Source organism: Patagioenas fasciata, chromosome 14 (genome assembly GCF_037038585.1).
Source record: "Patagioenas fasciata isolate bPatFas1 chromosome 14, bPatFas1.hap1, whole genome shotgun sequence".
NCBI lineage: Eukaryota > Metazoa > Chordata > Aves > Columbiformes > Columbidae > Patagioenas > Patagioenas fasciata.
Window position 1 is genome coordinate 16533641 of NC_092533.1, and position 14367 is coordinate 16548007.

At 41.1% G+C, this 14367-nt stretch overlaps 1 protein-coding gene across 10 annotated transcripts in view; it reads right to left on the reverse strand.

The window, feature by feature from the left end:
* ANKHD1 (ankyrin repeat and KH domain containing 1) overlaps positions 1-14367 on the reverse strand; it is a 115445-nt gene that overhangs the window by 56796 nt on the left and 44282 nt on the right. For all 10 annotated transcript variants that reach the window (XM_071814838.1, XM_071814837.1, XM_071814835.1 and 7 more), the window contains exons 4-10: positions 12801-12948; positions 11793-11940; positions 10534-10767; positions 8973-9067; positions 5923-6160; positions 5528-5719; positions 4004-4113 (exon numbers count right to left, since the gene is read on the reverse strand). In XM_071814838.1, coding sequence (XP_071670939.1) covers positions 4004-4113; positions 5528-5719; positions 5923-6160; positions 8973-9067; positions 10534-10767; positions 11793-11940; positions 12801-12948 — 1165 coding nt within the window. The remainder of the gene's footprint in view (positions 1-4003; positions 4114-5527; positions 5720-5922; positions 6161-8972; positions 9068-10533; positions 10768-11792; positions 11941-12800; positions 12949-14367) is intronic.

Below are 14367 nucleotides of genomic sequence, written 5' to 3' on the forward strand. Positions count from 1 at the left end.
GGATGAAGCTGCCCTCGGGGTCCTCTTCCATCTCTCCATTTCAGCATAAAAGCACTCGTGTATCTTCTAGTAGAAAGGTGAACTCCAGCATGACATCAACTCTCCCGTGCAGCAGAGCCTCACATGCGGCTTCAAGGCAGCCCTGATCAGAAAACCCCGATTTAAAAGGCTTTTCTGCACCTCCCAGCTGAGAAAAGCTGGGATCTTCTTGCTGTCCCAAAAGGAACAATCTCTTTCGTTTCCAGCTGCACTGAACCAAGCAAAGATGCAACCAACTTGTCAAGAGCGGTCTCGCTTTCACTGGAATCTCCAGTCAGCATTTCACCCAGGTCTGAGTCAACACCTAAAAGGAACAGGCACCCCAACAGGTGCTTTTAGTTCATAGAAAGGTATATAGCTTAAGAGCAGGATATTAGCTCTCACTAAATACCACTGCTACTCTTCGCGAGCTTTACAGTTCTTAACCTAGGCCCTGTGGGAACATATGTGCTCCATGCATGTCTTGCCTTATAAAGACTTGGAGATAAAGGTAATTGCTAGCAAAGACGCAAAGAAGGAAAAAATGAAAAGAGAACTCTCATAGGAAGAACAAGTGCCTCCTCTCACCACCTTTGAGATCAGACAAGCCTTTGCCACACAGGTAAATAACGGTATTGCTGAAGTGCTGGTTATTCTTTCCTAACACTACTAAACCATATCAGCACTTAGGAAAAATGCTTTTATTAAATCGTATTTCAGAGCTCTAATCTCCAAGATTTTACTCCTATTAATCACAAAATGTAAAGTAGGTGTTTTGTCCCCAGAAAGACATTTGTAAACAAGTAAAATTTCCATTGGGTCCAGTGGCAGGAGCTCAGACTGAGAGCCTGAAAGGCTCAACTCCTGTAGGCGATACCAGAACTAGAATGCAACTAAGGCACAGATGGGATCACAGGCTGAAGACTTCAGATGTGCCTCCTATTAAGTCACTCATATTCTTGGCAAAAGCGAGCCGATTTTAAAATGCATACATTAACAAGGAAAGGTACAGCCCTGCCAAGCTAGTTTTGCTACAGATTTTTACATGCCAGCTTTGTCCCTGTAAGGACATGGAAAAGCCAGATCCCTTAAAGAAGGGCATCAGAAAAGTATCAGAGTAATTGGTAAGAAGCCAGACTTCATAAACAATTAGTCACAAGGAGATACAAATTCATCACAATACCATACACGATTGTGCAGCTCTTCAGCAGACAGAAACAGATGAGTGTGTACTCTGACACTGCGGAGTTTTAAGGAAAAATTAACACAAGCCAAAGAAAGTTCAGCTCAGCCACCGTTTCCTTTTAGTTCTCCTGCTTCTTACAAAGCCACGTTCCTTAATGAATCTAACAGAGATCTCAAGATCTTCACTCATTCTTGAACTGAATTATCTACATTAGAGGATCGGTCCCTGAAAAGCAAGAGTTCCCGTTATCTACTTGCAAAACCAGCAGCCTTTCTGTGCTGAGATGTGGTGGTAACAACCTCTCCCTGGTTCAGACAAAACTCTACGAGGACTAGAATCACTCATCATATTGATCATAGAACAGTTTGGGTCGGATGGGACCTTCACAGTCCATCTAGTTCCCCCTCTGGCCATTGTCCACTAGATCAGCCCTGGCCAACCTGACATTGAGCTTTTCCACGCATGGGGCATCCACAACTCCTCTGGGCAATTTGCTGCAGCGTCTCACCATCCCCATCGTAAAACGTGCTCAAACTTTAGCTCAAAGTTCTATTTTGAGACTGAGAAAACCTCAACTGGACATGAGCAACAATCAGGAATCAGTTCAGTACAGTGATTTGGGTTGCTGACATTTCAGCAAAGTTGGAAGATTCCAGTTCTCAGTGAGCACAATACAGGGAACACCCTGACGGCAACATCTCTTGCCCTTCGCTGATTTGGCGCCTCTTCACACCTGCAGTCTCAAAGTTTGCACCTCAAATCCCACTCAGTCCTGAACTCCTGGCAACTGATAGAATCACAGAATCATTTCTTTTGGAACGGACCCTCAGGATCATTGAGTCCAACCACAACCTCACTCGAGCACTAAACCATGTCCCTGAGAACCTCGTCTAAATGCCTTTTAAACCCCTGCAGGGATGGTGACTCCACCAGTGCCCTGGGCAGCCTGTTCTGACTTCAGAAATGTTCCTCCGAACAATTACAAAGATAACAAATCTATTTAAAACAGCTTCCAACTTCTAATAAAGCAAAACAACATAGAGGTTTGTAAGGAAACTTCTCCAAACCCAAGGCAGCTGTTGCAAGCACCACTGCAGTTTTGAAGGCATTTCCCTATTTACTTTACAATCAGAATTCAAAACTGGTAGACTTGTATGGCAGGTGTTGCTTTCATGTGCGATTTTCCCTTGCTTCCTTACTGGTTTTGACAGCTCCCCATTTTGATTAGCAGTACAAGAAAACGAAGTAAAATAAAACTAAACTTTAGAAAGGCACGAGATTTTTCTCAACAATCTTGATTAGAACTAGATGCTAAAAGCCATGAGCACTGCTCACCTTAGTGATGAGAGGGAAAAAATCAAAATCGCCTAACTCTAATAATTTGAAGGGATATTTAAGCAGTAACCCTTGCATGTTTTTAAAAGGTTACGCATAGTAACTTATATGGGTTTGTTTCAGGCTTTGCTCCTCACTATGAGATGCTTCATGGCTTGTACTAACCAACTTGTATTAACCCAGCACTTAGATATTTTTAAAAAACATGCAATAACACCCCAAAAACTTATCCTACCTCTACTAAAGTGGCTGATGCTCGGTACCCAACACCGAACTGAGCCAAGTGCAGTTGGTCTGCCAAAAACCCCATAAACGCGCACACCCCCCCATTAACACCACCTTCCTCCCTGCTAGAAACATATGAAGCAGAACTTTACTGCAGGAGCACGAATAAGGCCTGAAAATAAGAATACTCACAAAGAAGGGTGGAAGCAATATTAATTCACAAGTATAACATGAATTTGTATCGGTAAATATAAACTTACATAATAAAGTACTTCATTTAAAGCTGAAATTTAAGTTACTTCATTAGGATGTTTATTTATCAGGTTCAGTGATACAACCACCAAAAAGACTCAAAACCCAACCAAAGCCACCACACACCCCACACAAGCAGAGAGTGCAAACAGAACAGAGAATTGTGGGAGAAATAAAAAGGGCAACCAAAAGAAGAGTCTTTCCTGCTTTGCCCTTAAGGCTTTTAAAACTCCTTTAGAAGACTAACATTATCAATTGCTTTCTACTGCTTAAAAGCCAAACAAACATTATATCCTTGTAGCCAATGAAAAGGCAGTTTTAGGTCTTCCACTCCATAATATGAAAAAAGTCAATACAATTATGCAAACAATTTCTGATAAAATGCATTTCGGAGAACAAACACTGTGAAAGCAACACGCTGATACCAAGAGTTACAAGGAAGAAATGAGTTCTGGACCAAATAAAAGAGATTATCTTACACTGGTCATTTAAAATGCATTGCCTGGTTTGGGTTGTTTTGAGTTGTGTTTGTTTAGAAAGTTAAAAGACACGCAGTGTTCAAAAAGTAATGCACTAAAATAAAGACACAGAACCTCCCAACACTAAAATATTTTGAATTTCGAGCAGTGAAGCAGGTAAACTCTAATCCACGAGAGTTCAGCAATAATAAAGAAGCATAATGAAAAAAGGCAAGGCTGAAACTCAGCCTGCTAATCAATTCACCTTATGGACTATATTGAAATGAAGATAATCAACTGTCACAAGTATAAACTACAGCTAAAACTTTGCACTTAACAGATGAAAGATTGCTCAATAAGATCTTTTATTATTTAGACCAAATTGAATATGCAGGCTTTCAAAAAAGTTTTTCCTGACTCTCTTCACACCCATATATGAACCTCAACTGCTCAAATGACCTTCTTGCTCTGTAGGCACAGAAGCTTTGGCACAAAGCACTTTCCCCACAAGCTGTAGCAGAAGCCTTACCAAATCAGCACCGGCTTGAAGCAACACATCTGCAACATCTGTATGGCCATTCTCACAGGCGTAGGTCAACGCTGTGTCTCCTGTCGCTGTGGTGGCGTGAACGTTGGCTCCTACAAACACAACATTTCCGTTTTTTTCTTACTGGTTGTCTCGTTATCAAGTATTTGATAGCACAAAAATCGAGGCGCTTTCTCTGTGACAATATCTATATCCTACTGATGAACGGCTTCCACAGCCCAAGGGCATCGCTCTCGTGGTAAAAATTGCTCTCATAGTAGAAATGCTCTGAGGGGAGGGGATGAGCCAAGGCTTGGAAGAGGCATGACTGGCAACCTGAGCACTTAAACCTATATACTCACTTATTCCTACACTCCCTCTACAGCAATGAAGATTTCAGTTGTTATAACAAACAAAAGTGAATCCAGACAGCTGTCTAGACTATCCATTTGACAAGGAGCTCCATGCCAAAGAAAACCAGACAAAATGCACGTTATTGAATTAATATTAATACTACAAGACCATACACTTCTACAAACTTCATTTCTTCTTTACAATAACTTGCTTCTAAACCACTTTGTTGAAATAATTTGACTAGCTTCACACAAGCCAACTACATGAAAACTATGCATTACTCTTACTGTATAATGCATTATTCTTAAAAAAAAAATGCCAATGTGATTAGCCATTTTCTTATTTGCAAGGTGTGAGATATATTTAGAGACTCCCCAATGCCAAAAGCAGGTTTCTCAATTAACTTTCAACATGATCAGCAATGGAGGGCAAGCAGGACTCCAAGTGAGCCGCTGACGGGTGTCACATACTGGTATCACCGCACAAAGATTCACAGTTGTTACTGTCCCTTGATGAGTGGGGGTATTACCTTCTAGAACTACAAATCCAGGCAGTTTTGTGCTTATTCTTAGAAAAGAGCATACAAATAAATCACCTCCCACACCAAAATGCAGTTCCTTTTATTTATTATTCTATTTATTATTTTGATCAGTATTACTACTCCTGAGCCTCTCCCGCTGTAATTTGACAGGTGAACACTGAAGAATCATTTCCTTTCCAACTCCAGCAAAATCTAATTTTTATTACTATATAATGTAGTAATAAAACCCATTCGCCACCGAAATTCAAAGTGTCTTGCACACTATTTCGCAGGGCACAATTCTTAATGTGCTGGTTATTCGGGGAGACAGACTGCACATTATCAGGCTCAGTCAAAGCAGGAGTAACACATCAAACAAGTATTATCTGTATTAACATTTTGTCCTGAATGCAGTCAGCTGGAAACAACGTTCCAAATCAACCTTGGTGTATTTTAGATATGCAACAGAACCCAGTGAGGCACTTTCCACTGTTCACAGTATCAAACAATATTAAGGTAGAACATACGCTTTTTTCTTCTCACCAAGGTAACTGAGAATATAGTTTCTTCTTACAACACTGCCACCATTGAGCCTGCACATCTTCTAAATCATATAGAACATCGAGTCTATAATACCTGTGGGCTGAACATACCTGCTGCCAGCAAGTATTTCACCAATTCCAGATGACCCTCTTGAGCAGCTTCCATCAAAGGCGTTGAGCAGCCAAGCTCGATATCGGCTCCTGCCTTAATAAGGAAGTCAGCTACTTCAGAAAACCCTCCGCAACATGCCAAAGTAAGAGCTGTTTCCTGCGTTTCTTCTGTCTGCGCATTTATATTTGCCCCTGGGAAACAAAATAGCTGTTATTTTAACTGACCAGACACAGGGTCACCACCTCCAGTTTGGCTGGTTCAGCACTGCTCTGTAGTTACACCAACGAGCAGTGAAAACCACACACTACATCAGAGGAATTTGCACAAAAAACCTCATTACAAATGGTCAACACTACGTTCTTCACAACAAACGCTCAAGAAACAGTGAGCTCACCTTGTGCCAGCAGCAAGGCAACCATCTCTTCATGGCCTTCCCGGGCAGCTTCCATCAGAGGAGTGTAACCTTCATCATTGACCTCCTCCAGGTTGGCTCCCCTCTCGATCAGAAGAGCCGCCAACTCCACGTGGCCACCGCAAGCAGCCAGAGTGAGCGGAGACTCAAATGAATCCGCAGGCATGTTCACCTGAGCACCGCTGTCTAGAAGCAAGCGCGCCACTTCCACGTGTCCATCCTACAAAACAAAGGCAAACACGCGAATCAGAAACAGCCGAAGTCAACTGACACTGTGGTTGCAACTACTATCATACTAGGTCTGAAAATGATCCTAAAAAGACACGGCCTTCTTCCTTATGATGGTTCAATTTATGACATAGTTATGGTTATACTTGAATTAAACTGACATTTAGTTTTCCACCTACATCTAAGTTATGTTTAAATGCATGAGGAAATATATGTTGGGGTTTTAATCTTTCTCGGGGGAGCAGGGAAAGTGTCATGGGCTAAGACTTTCTTAAATATCCAGCAAAACACCTGGGACACAAAAGCAATAGAGATAGCAAACAAGTACCACAAGTAATAAACCCACTCCATGACTAAATCCCCCAAAAAAGCATCAGAAAAGAAGATTTTCTTTTTTCTCTGTAGTTGATTCATGGCTAAAACAACCTTTGCCATAGAGGGAAGAGAATGAGGATTGCCAGAGCAGTCTGTCTGACCCCTTACCAAACCCTACGAATGCAGCTGTCGGCTTCTCAAGAAACTATCAATAAACTCCGCAAAGTTACTTGATAGAGACCAAATACCAAAAAATCCATGTTTCACCTAAGGTTTGCAGAGCGCCACGCGGTACCTCTCAGAAGAAAATGTCAAGAAGTTTTGGCATTAGGAAACTCAAATGCTTTCTCCCTCCCACATAAATTAAGAAACAGGGAGTCAAACTCATGGAACAATTTGGAGAAGAGATTTTGGAAAACTGAAACAAGTTACAAACTTCATTTAATGAAGGAGGAAGGCTCGAGTCACATGAAGGACGCTCATTGAGACATAGCGTGTTTGAGGGTGTTTCATACTGATCTTTCTTCGGCATATACAATTAACAAGATAACTTAAAGATGGAAAGGGAACTCCAACTTCAGTGGAAAGTATCAGATATTTTTATGTTGTGGCCTTGGAAGGAAATCTAAATAAAGCTGGGCAACACTAAAGGGCAAAAAAAAGACATTAGAAGATCTCTCTGCCCTAGGTTCAAGTCAGAGCTGTCCAGGCCGGGGCACTAAATCACCTAAGGGTGATTTATGAAGTTATAAAGCTAAGAATTCCAGTAATTTCCCAAATTCAAGAACTTACGTATCAAGAACAGCAACCTCAAGCAAACTACCAGTTCCCCATTCTGACGCCACTAGAATTGTCAGCCAGTGACTCCAACAGCTACCACAGAGCTATAGAAAAGGTGGTCAGAGGGATCTCAAACACGCAGCTCCTGTCAACACTTTTCTTAAGTTGACCATGAAGCAGGTAGTAAGTAACCTGAGACTGGCGGCAATCAAATCTGTCAATTAAAGCCAGGCCATCTGTTGTTCTCAGAGGAGCTGGCTAAAAGCCAACACCAACCTCATCTCTCTCACAGTGTTATCCTAGGTGTGGCACTCCGTCTTGAACAAACATACTCAAACTCAGAGGCACTTACAAGATAACTGGTGATCAGAGACCAGAAGTCTCAGCTGCCTGTATTTGCAGCACTCATTAGCTGGAAAATGGTGAAGACTGAGAAAAGTCACAATAACTTGGTGGAATGGTTTCCTTCTGCAAAGGTGGAGTCAAAAACGTAACAAGAAATGAACTCCATTATTCAGCTTTGAGTTGGGACCAGCTTATTCTCTGTTGGTTTTAAAGGTCACTACACATTCTGTAATACAAATTAGTCCGAAACATCCAAGAGCTGAAAAGTGCAGATGACCCACAAAACTTTATCTTCCGCAAGCGAGACACTTCACAGCCTCCAAGTCAACCCAGCGCTCGGAGTGTATGACCATGAAAGAAAACAAAACCCTACTAAACCTGAACAGCAAGCTGATGATATCACTGTTTGCAGTCATGCTACAATCTCCTTTAGGTGATAGCCTAGCGCCAAGAAGGAATCCACACGGGAAAGATTACTGGAGGATACTATTACCACCTCACTATTGGAAGACTTCAACACAGCTTGAGACATTGCAATCTGACATTGGTCCTTTGCATCATCACCTCACAACTGCACTGAAAGAACACTTGATCCGCCAGCTCTCAGGAGGCCGGAGGAACATTGCAGCCTGTCTTCTAAGGATTATAGGCTACTGGGAACAAATTAAGCTTTCCTCTGTTCGCTGGGCTTCCTATGAAAACAAGGTCCCTGTTCTTTCTTCAAAGAGGTTACCCAGCTTGAAGAATAAATAAAAGGTCACCCAGGGTCTGGACATAAATGGTTGCAGATATACTTTGACACAACAGCATGCTATTTATCAAGATGAAGCTCTTCAAAAGGGAAGTTTCTCCTCAATGACTGCTTTGAAATTATATGAGTTGCTCAAGAACTTAGAATTAAACTACTTTTGACCTACTGTTTTATTTCTGAAAGTAAAACCTCACAGCACCATTTACAGAAACCTAGAAGAGATGCAAAACTCTTCCTGTAGTGGTGAAAGGCCAAGACAATGCGTTAGTCAATCCAGCTGACCGCATTTCCGTAAGAGTCATACCATGATGATCTGAGAGGTCTTATTTATAAAGACAAAGGTGGAAAACTAGCTCTTACACTGCAAAAGAAACAGGGAGCATTTAAAACAACACACCACCCCCCAAAAAATTAGAATAATTTTTCTCTATGACCAATTAGACTGATAACTTGGTCTCCTGTGGTACCTACGGTAAAGGCTTTCTTACAATAAAAACACATGGTCACTGCAGACCCAAAGCAGCTTGTTAACAAAGGCTCGCTTTATTTTGTCATCTCTTTTATCCATTCCTCTCTCGTTGAACAGGGAGCAGTAAAAAGAAAGGCTGTTTACCATGCAGGCCTCCATGAGCGCCGTGTGCATCTCATCTGTTTTGTGTTCTTGATCAGCTCCAGCTTCAAGCAAAAACCGAACCATATCTAAATGGCCTTCAAATGAAACAGATCAAAACACATAAGAATTGAAAAGCGTAAACTTTGAGTAGTAAGGACAATACACTTAATGAAATTTAGATTTTCATAGCTTGCTGTTAGAATTTTTACAAGTTATAATTCGCTAATCTGTTCTTTTTAAAGAGCAATGCAAAACAGAGAGCCAGACGAGACGGTCTTTCCCAAAGATGTTGCTCAACTGGTAGATGAAGACAGACCTCTCTAATCCAAGTTTACTCAACAGGAACCTTTCCTTGAGACTTCAGCCTATAAAAGACTGTGCTTACTCCTTATTCAATTGTAAAGTGATGTATCATTCCATGGCTGCACACATTTTGGGGGGGGGTTATCTTTTAGAGATAGGTCCATGTAGATCTGAACTTAGCTTTAAGCTTTTTAATCATAGCATTCACAGACATACTTCTGAGAACTAAGATACACACGTTATGTCGTATTACGTTATCTGACACTATCTTTAAAAGCTTCTACTGAACTTTACCAATACTTGTTTTTAAGTCTGTTATGGCTCCTGTCATTTTAGAATTTGTCCCTTACAAGTTATACATTTTATCCTTACAGTGAGCATCCCCCTCCAAGACAAGACTTAGTTTTATGTAAACTGATAGGGAAACAAGGTGGTTCAACTATCTTGCCAAAGATAATACGGGAAATCTCTAGTCCATAAAGATTTTACATTACATCCCTCTACAGTTTTAGGCCACAAGAAACAAGAATGCCCCTCCAACATATCCAGGAGTATTATTACTGAAATTTCTCTGTAAGAAACTACTATATGCTGCAGAAAATCAATGACAAACCCAAATGCAAGTTTTCGGATGGGTTATACATGGTATGTTTCCTCCAATTCTAACCACGGAGGCAAAACCTGAAGTTACTACAACAATAATCCACATCCTTTAAACTTCTATTAGTAGAAAAACAATTGTTGGAAATTTTATGGAGGTTTTTGGAAGGAAAAAAAAACAACTTGGAAGCACATTGGATTACCATTGAATTAAGTTACTTTATACAGAAACTTTAAATAGCAAGAGAAATTACGTTAGAAGTCCATAAAAGTTCATAACACATAACAATTCATAGGCACCCTCCAAAATTATACTGAAGGAAAAGTATCCAGTAATAATACTAGCATTTTCACCCCATCAGGTACTCCAGGAACATTGGTTCTAACTTTGCATTTTCCTAACAACTAATGTGTGTGTTTTCAGACCTTGCAGATCATTGGTAAGGGGAATCTGAATGAAACAGACACTGCAGAACAGGGGGAAGGGGAGAGTGGTGGTGTGTCAGAGCACAGGGTTGCATGCAGCCCGTCACAAGTTCTCCTCTGCAGCACGTCAAATCCATGTCTACCACATTTGGATGCAAGTAGACAGGCTTAATACCACTACACCATGGACGAGCATTTAAACAAGAACAAAAAACAAAGCAAAAAACAATACCTTTATAGCATGCAAGTGTAAGTGCACTTTCTTTGAACTCGTTGGAGTGAGTGTTGATTCCTGCACCATATTCCAGCAATACTCTTGCAACCTCGACATGACCTGCGCTGGCCGCTTCCATTAAGGGGGTATGGCCGTTCTCATTGTGGTCTTCTATATTAGCACCGGCTTTCAATAGCACCTTCACTATGTCAACAAAGCCCCCAGCACAAGCGTAAGTGAGAGCTGTGTTCCCTGCAAAGAAGAAGAATTTGACGTGAAAGCCCTTTCCATCATCCTAACACAGGAAACAGAATGAGTTTGAGTAGCTCTGAACAAACCCAAGTACATCACTAGCAGGAGCCTTTTACCCCACAGTGATGTTACTCCAGCCAACCATTTCAGGCTGGGTATAAAATGCAACACAGCTATAACATGAAGGAGTTTAAATGCTAATATTACAAATCTGTAATTCTTTGATTACTGTGTCTCCTACTCAGCACGCAAAAAGAGATCAAATACACACACAAAAAAGATCAACAAATAATCTTCATGCTCACTGTAGAGCTGGGCAAAGGGGCGATGGGGAGGTTGGGTTTCTTTTGCCTCAAACTGTATCCTGTCATCCCTTGAAAAACTTCTACTGGCTGGATGAAAATCAATTTACAATGTAAAACTCTAGTACTGTAAGTGACTGACAGTCACATATGGCTCATGTTTTAAATGCTGCAGTCAATTTTAAGCTGAGTTCTGCCTAACATGGCTAAGCATCAAGATAAAAAGAACATTTCATAGTTCAGACAGCTGACTTCTAAAAAACTTGAACCAATTTTAAATTCTGTCTTAATATTAGCAGAATATAACTGCAGATTAATACTCTCAGCAAGGTTAGTTAAGCTGTGGTCAAGCATCAGCAATGTAGACAACACTCCATGCTCAAAGAATTGTGGCTCCTCTTTGGTCGGAGCAATAGACCAAAAGAACTGGTCTCGGCCAGATGTATCCCACGGTTGTCTCACGGTGTAACTTTGGATTATACAGATGAGAAAAACTAAATTTTGTGTATTTTTCTAGTCAACTAACACCTCAGTGTTTTTCACAGGAACAGCGTTAGAGCTTCTGTTAAAAACAATCTTTAATAATGGCCAGGTAAGACTCTAAACACATCCACCATGTATCTGGTCTACTCTTAATAGCTTCTGTCATGTTTTCTTGTGAATGAAACCCAGATGTTCAGAACAGCTGCACATCTCATGCGCTAATCTTCATGTTCCAGTTACCTGTTGAAGACTGTGCGTTGACATCTGCACAGTGAACAATGAGAAGTTTAACAATATCTACATAGCCTCCACTGGCGGCTGCCATTAAGGGAGTTATGTCTCCTTTATTCCCTCGATCTTCAACGTTGGCGTGCATCGCTAGTAGCACCTAGAGAAAAAAGATGAACTTTAATGAGTAATTTGTAACACCAATATTTCGCTTTTAGTTCAGCAGGGCCAGCCATGCTACATCCTTGCAGTAATCCCCCCAGTGGGGAAGCATTGGGGACCACTGAGAATCACTGCCCGCACTGTGCCCCGCTTCAGGAATGCTTGGTTTTTTCTACATTTGTTCATATCTCCTAAAAAGCAACATTAAGTTCCAGTGCAACACTGACATTTCCAGAAGTCACAGGGTAATTCCCGAACCACAATGAGAGCAGATAAACTGTAAACTTGCATTAATGACCATAGCATGCAGTGGGTCAAGCTTCCAGTTTTCTCCCTGTACTCTTGCCCTGCACTGAAACTCCAAGCTGGCCAGTTTGAGAATTACCACCTTAACATCTTCAATGAAGCTCAAATTCTGCCTTTTGATATACAAGTATAAAAGCCAAAAATTAACACAAATTAATGCATTGTTGATACAGATGTGATTATGTGACTGAGATCTGAGTTTTTAGAAGGTAACCACTTGTAATGTTTGATTTTGCTGCTATTTGAGATCCTTCTGCAATGTCTGCTTGGCAGAATGGCTTGACTGCATCTAGAACAACACCAGAAAAGCAGATACATCATAAAACATATGATACGTTTCCTCAGATAAGCCCATTAAACCTAAAGGCATATATGACAGCATTTTCCATTAAAAATACAAACAATAACTGGAAGCCCTCAATAAGATATATATATACACTGGTTAGATTATAAAATATTATTATAATCAGAATAGCTAAAATGTTCGCCTAGCAAAGAAGCCCCTTAGACAATGCTTCACAAGCATTTAGTTGCGATTATTTTGTTACTTACTTGTGCCAATTCATAATATCCTGCTGAACAGGCCAAGCAAAGGAGACTCTCCCCTTCTTCAGTATGTTCATTTACGCTTCTTCCTTCATCCAGCAGCTTCCGGACAGCATTTACATCCCCATCTGAGCATGCTTCTGCCAAACTGCGACTGCAAAAGTCAGTTACCACACAATAAGCTCAAAAGAAACCTGCAATAGATGGGTAGCTTTCCTATGCAACAAAGAAGTCTTTAAGGCTCATGACAATAGTACTATGCCTTACTAGAAAAGACACCTTACAGATTTTTAAGTATTTTACATATATATATCTACACACACACATTATTTTCATAGGTGAAATGGAGACCTTGTTTATGTCTAAATTACCACTGACTACACCAAGGCAAATTTCTAGTAGAGATCAAGCCAAAAAGCGAACAGCCTAGTATCATGGAGACCACTAATAGTGAATACTACACCAAGACAAATGTCTGCCTGTTGTCTCTCCTGCACAGGGACTATTTCCTCCTCTGCCCTAGCCCAAAGCTTTTTTCGTTTCATTGAAAACACCAATTTCTTAATTTAAGCAGCCATTTAAAAGAAAAATCTTCACCTTGCCTAATGACATTGTTAAAGGAAGTAGAGGAGCCTTACAGAAGTTTACTATGTTTCCTTTCATGCACTGTTAAAAGCATATTATAGAAGTTTTCAGATGGATGAAATAAGCCAACTGAAATGCACGTTCTTTGAACAGTAAGAACACCACAAACTCTACATGGAACATGACTAACTCATCCTTAAGCAAAAAACGTTGGCACCTCAAGACGTCTCCCAGTTTGCTCCCTGCCCAGGTTCCCTTTGAGATATTCCCAAGACATTTTGTAAAAGTGACACAAATGGCATTGGGATGCTCTTCTTAATGAAGCACAGGATGCTGTTGGCCTTTGCTCCAAGGGTGCATTGCTGGCTCATGTTCCACTCCTTGTCCACCATGAAACTCAGGTCTTTTTCTCCAAAGTTGATTTCCAACCATTCAGCGCCTCCCAACTGTACCAATGTACAGATATTCCTCCGCAGGTGCAAGACTGCGTCTCCCGTTGCTGAATTTCATGAGGTTCCTGTTGGCCCCTTTCTCCAGCTTGTCAAGGTCCCTATGAATGGCAGCACCTGGTCCATCAACCACTCCTTTCAGTTTTGTATCATCTGCAAACTTGCTGAGGATGCACTCCGTACCATCCCATGGGTCACTGATGGAGACGTTAATCAGTACTAGCCCCAGGACCATCCCCTGGAGTACAGCACTAGCAACTTGCCTTTGCATAGACTTTGTGCTACTAACAACCTTGAGCCTAACAGCTCAGACAGGTGTCAATCCACCTCACTCTCTACCTACCTGCTCTGTACTTCATCAGTCCCACTGATGCTGTGGGATACGGTGTGAAAGGACTTGCTCGAGTTCAAAGGAAACAGCATGCACTGCTCTCCTCAGCTGTACCAACACAGCTATCTCATTGTAGAAGGCTCTCAGGCCAGGCTCAACCTCCCCTCTGTAAAAACATGCTGATACCTCCCATCATCATTTTGTACCG